Source organism: Pteropus vampyrus, unplaced genomic scaffold, assembly GCF_000151845.1.
Source record: "Pteropus vampyrus isolate Shadow unplaced genomic scaffold, Pvam_2.0 Scaffold225, whole genome shotgun sequence".
NCBI classification, from domain to species: domain Eukaryota; kingdom Metazoa; phylum Chordata; class Mammalia; order Chiroptera; family Pteropodidae; genus Pteropus; species Pteropus vampyrus.
In genome coordinates, this window is record NW_011889006.1 from 1,330,546 (window position 1) to 1,335,296 (window position 4,751).

At 50.6% G+C, this 4,751-nt stretch overlaps 1 protein-coding gene across 2 annotated transcripts in view; it reads right to left on the minus strand.

The window, feature by feature from the left end:
• GRM4 (glutamate metabotropic receptor 4) overlaps window positions 1-4,751 on the minus strand; it is a 115,116-nt gene that overhangs the window by 109,023 nt on the left and 1,342 nt on the right. For both annotated transcript variants that reach the window (XM_011373483.2, XM_011373484.2), the window contains exon 2: window positions 659-737. In XM_011373483.2, the coding sequence (XP_011371785.1) occupies window positions 659-737 (79 nt within the window). The remainder of the gene's footprint in view (window positions 1-658; window positions 738-4,751) is intronic.

A 4,751-nucleotide genomic window follows, 5' to 3' on the forward strand; every position in this document is an offset into this window, starting at 1 on the left:
TGGGGAGGAAACACATCCAGGTGGCCCAGGGATCACCAGAGAGGTTGGCACTAGTGGGCACTGGCTTGACCCAATGGTGAAGTGGGCCCTGCTGCACTCGCCCCGACGGCCTGGAGCTGATGCAGAGCTCTGCAGACCACGGCTACCTGCTGTTGCCACAGAGTTTTGAGGAACATGCAGGCTATAGATGCCTCACTCCCTGTGAGTCCATTGGGCCAAGATTTCCTGAGGGCCTACCACGGGCCTGGCACAAGCTGGGGGTCCTCAAGGTGCAGTTTAGAGTCTAGCAGGGGTCAGCTCCCGGTCTCTGTCTCATCCACTCCATGTTGAGGTCGCAGCTCAAGAGCAGCCATAGATGATATGTACATCAGTGGGCATTGCTGTGCTTCCATAAAACATTACAGACACTGAAATTTGAATTTCATGAATTTTCCTGTGTCATGACATATCATGATGCTTTTTATTTCCAACTATTTAAAACACAAAGACCATTCTTAGCTCATGGGCCATACGAAGATGGGCAGCAGGCTGGAGGAAAAGCCAACTGTAAATAGGAAAATAAACGTGGACATGACCACAAACTGGGCAGGGGAGGGGAGGGGAGGGCTTCTCTGAAGAGAGTCCATTTAAGCTTAAGGTAGTATAAAAAGGATCCAGCCTCAAAGAGTGAGAGGAGAACATTCTGGACAAAGGAAACAGCAGGTCCAGAGGCCCAGAGCAGGAAAACAGCATGGTGTCTTCAAGTGACACAAAGAAAACTGCATGACTGGTATGACGTGCACCCAGGAGAAATGAAGGATATGGTCAGGGTCTCCAGGAAGCACGGGGCCTCTCAGACAGGCAACGAGTTTGGGAGTTTGCATTTAGATCTAAGGGCAATGAGAAATCAACGAAAAGTTTAAACAGGGGGATGAGCTGGTGGCCAAAATGCTGCCAAGTATTTTGGCCTGGGCGCCAGGAGGACAGAGCTGTCTTCAAGGAAGAGGGGCAGGCTATGGGAGAGTCTCAAAAGATTTTCTTAGTTGTGCAGTGAAAATACTTTAAAGACACAAAACCCGTATCCTCAACAGAATATCTGGTGTTAGCTAAGCCACGAAGTTTCCCCAGGAGCCCTAGGCTAGGCGCGCTGAAGGGTAGACAAGACAAGCACCAGGCAGCCACAAACCTTTACAGCACTTACAGCCCCACATGGGACAAGAGAACTCACACAGCCGGGATGGGTGTGGTGTACAGGCTAACATCCATTACCGGCATCCCTGGCTGGCTTCTCTTGAAAAGCTGAGGCACCTGCCTACCTACCCATTGGCTGGCATTCCCTCCATTCTCCCTCCTGCCCACCCTTTCCTGCCCTCCCTCCACCCTATCCCACTCCTTATTCCCATGTCCCACTGTTGTGACAGGAAGAAAACTCTCATTATTCAAAGGTTAAGTTGGCTACTCAGTCTCAACACTCTGCAGGAAGACACAAGAGGCCCAGCAGATGGTGGGGCCTCTCCAGAATCAGCCTCAAAGGTCACCGTCTGTCACTGCCCACCCGCTCCAGCCTCTTCCGCATCAACGAGCCTCTCACGCTGACTTCAGGCCCGGCTACAAGCTGTGCAATGACATTTCCTGTGGGCTGACTGTGTGACAGGCACAGTGCTAGGCCTTTTGTGAGCATTAACTCTTAATTCCTACACCTGGCCTATGAGATCATTATCATCCTCGTTTTACAAATGAGGAAACTGAGGCGCAAACAGGCTAAACAATTTGCCAACATGGCAACGGCTCTCTGGCTCCAGCATCCAAATTCTTAACTGCCACACTGTGCAATCTCTCCCTCTTTGAGCCTCAGTTTTTTCTCCACTGCAAAATGAATGAGGGACTCAATGAAATGATTTCTGGATCCTTCTACACTATTACAGGTCCAGGACTTAAAAAGTGCTTCTTTCCAGGGTATGTTCTTTCTCCTTCCACAACAATGGCTGCTCTCAGGAAGAGAGCTTATTGGCTCACTCACACTGTGGTGTAAAGGGCTCACACAGTGAATGGATATGGTGGATAAGGTGAGGTAACTCTGGCGGAGCAGATATTAAAACCCAGGGCTAACTAGCTCTAGAACCTGGGCTGCCCCCATAACATGGCATTGTACAGGCCACATCCTGTGGGTTTAGGATCTCTTCCAAAAGGTACTCTTTACCTCCATCAATATTCCCTGACCTACGAGAATGGAGCCAAAATGAGGACAAAGGAGCAGGATGGGAGCAGGGAAGGGAGATAAGCTGTCAGACCCATGACTTCCCAGAGTTAGGGCTCCTGATCCCCAGTGAAGGCCTGGGTTTGAGAGCCACTTCCACCCCAGTTTACCTAGGCAGGCAGCCTAGAAGGAGTCAGGTCTAGGAGCTGGGGACCTGACTTTCAGCCTTACCCTGTCACCTAATCAAGGCTCAGTTTCCACACCTATAGGATAGGGAATTGGCCCCTTCCCGCTCTGACAGTTAAGTTCTGTTTACATCCTCATCCTGACTGTACCCCATTATCATTCTCTAGGCAGGAAATCACCCCTAGTGCCTAAACCCGGAGCTCCTCTCTGAGCTGTGCACAGGAAATCCACCTCTCTAAGGAAGGAGAGCTATAATCACTGCCTCTGGTGGAAGTTCCCAGCAGGCCCTTCTAATGGCCTTGGCAGGAGCAGGAGTGGGGCTAGAGCTGCTGTGGTGTCCTTTGAAATAGATACCTGACAGGGCAGTTCCCCAGGGCCCCCAAAGTGCCCCTCCTTCATCCTCTTCTGCCTGAGGCTCCTGCTCCTGACCCCCCTCCCCAAAGTTCAACCTTTCTACGTCTGTAAATGGCTTTTAAGTTTCTCGCCGGCCTCTCATGTCTACCAGTTTAATTATTGAGGAGCTCTCTTGTCGCCAGCCTGGAACATTAACGCTGTTAAAAGGGACCCAGGGAATGCAGACCACAGCTGTCAGTCTCCCTCTGGCTCTCTCCCCATCTCTCCCCAACTCCCTTTCCTTTCCCAACATGCCCCTCTTTCCCCCATTCCTTCTCTCTTCCACAAGCCTCCAACTCCCAGTCCTATCTTGCTCTCAGTGTAGCCTGGGGGACTCCTGATCCCCACCCCCAACCCACTCATATCTCTGTAATCTGAGGAGAAACAGACAAACTGAGACCACAGCAATATATGACAAGATGGGCAGAGGAGGAAAAGGCACACCTGTGAGCCCCCAGGCTGGTGTGGCACTTTGGCCCCAGGCCCCCTCAACCCACCTAAGATCTTCTCCAACCTGGAAGCAGTTAGCATAGAAGTCACAGCCCACCCCATGTGGGACACTAGTCACCTCATCCCAAAATATCCATGTTTCCAAGAACACACTTTAAGGCCTAATGCTGACATTGACCTTTCTTAGAGCTTCTGTCAGTGTCAAGTGATTCCTCTGAGCTCCTTTGATATCTTTTCCATCGCCCTATCAAGTAGGCACTGGCTCCCCTCTGAGAGATGGTGGGGAGGGACTCTCACCAATGTCATAGCCCCAAGAGCCCAAAAAGGGTGTTTTACATCTTTCTAAAATAATCAGAGTCACAAGTTTCATTAAAAAGCTCAGATAAGGAAGCTGCAGCAGCCTCCCACACACTCTGGCCTTCCCAGAGGATGGGGGTCTGTGCCCCACCCAGGTAGGCTGACAAGGAGTCCAGGGCTTGTCCCCCCTGCTGGATGGCCCAGGTCACCTCACCTCCCAGGGTAGGCTGAAGTGATGACTCAGCTAACCCAAGCCATCAGCAGGCCCTGGACTGAATAGCTGAACCTTGCTTCCACCCTCTCCAGGCCTCACTGCAAAATTAGGCAGGTGGAAGGACTGGGTCAGGCTACCCATTCTCCAACCATCCCACTAAGGAATGGCAGAGAGCAACGAAGCTCCCCAGAGACTGTTTGAATTGTCCCTGCGAGGGCGAAGTCTCCTTCGGGTCACCTACTTCATCTTCATTTTCACTCTTCATAATGCATCCATTTGTTTTAAAATTAAAAGTGTTTTCATCTAGATCCTCAAGTGAAACCTACTCTCCAAGAAAGCACAAAGGACAGGACCAACATGGCACACGTGGCCCAGACCAGCCTATAGCAAAGTTCCAACCCCATCCCACACAGTGAAAGGGCAATTCTAGCCTCCTTTCTTTCCAAACTGCCCTCATCCCCAACACAGGGACCTTATACATCATTCACTGCCATTTCTACCCCGGCTCCCACACATGTGTACACACATATGCGCACACTGATGCATGATAGGATTAACAAATGGGTACCAGAAAGGGTCCAGGGGAGAGGGGTCTATCTTCAGCACTTCCCACATGGGGACCAAACATCCTTTCTCAGTACACTCCCTAACTCTAGAAAGACTGAGGAGAGAAGGGGCCATATCCAGAGGCAAGAATATGACACCAGAGTTAAGGAGGGTCCCAGCGGCTTCCTCTGTACATCCCTTTCTCCTCACCCTAGTCTCAGTCTCTCTCTCTCTCTCTCTCTCTCTCTCTCTCTCTCTCTCTCTCTCTCTTCCTTTCTCTGTCTCTCTATCTCTTTTCCTCTCCCCCTCTCCCCACCTGTCACTCTCTCTCACACACACAAACACACATGTGTACACACATATGCGCACACAAACAGAAACACATGGAACAAACAAGAAGTCTCCAAGAGAGGAGCAGGCATATAATTATTGGTAAAATGCTTGTAATGTTTTTTCTCTCTACCCAGTAGCTTTCAGTTGTTTTAGCAG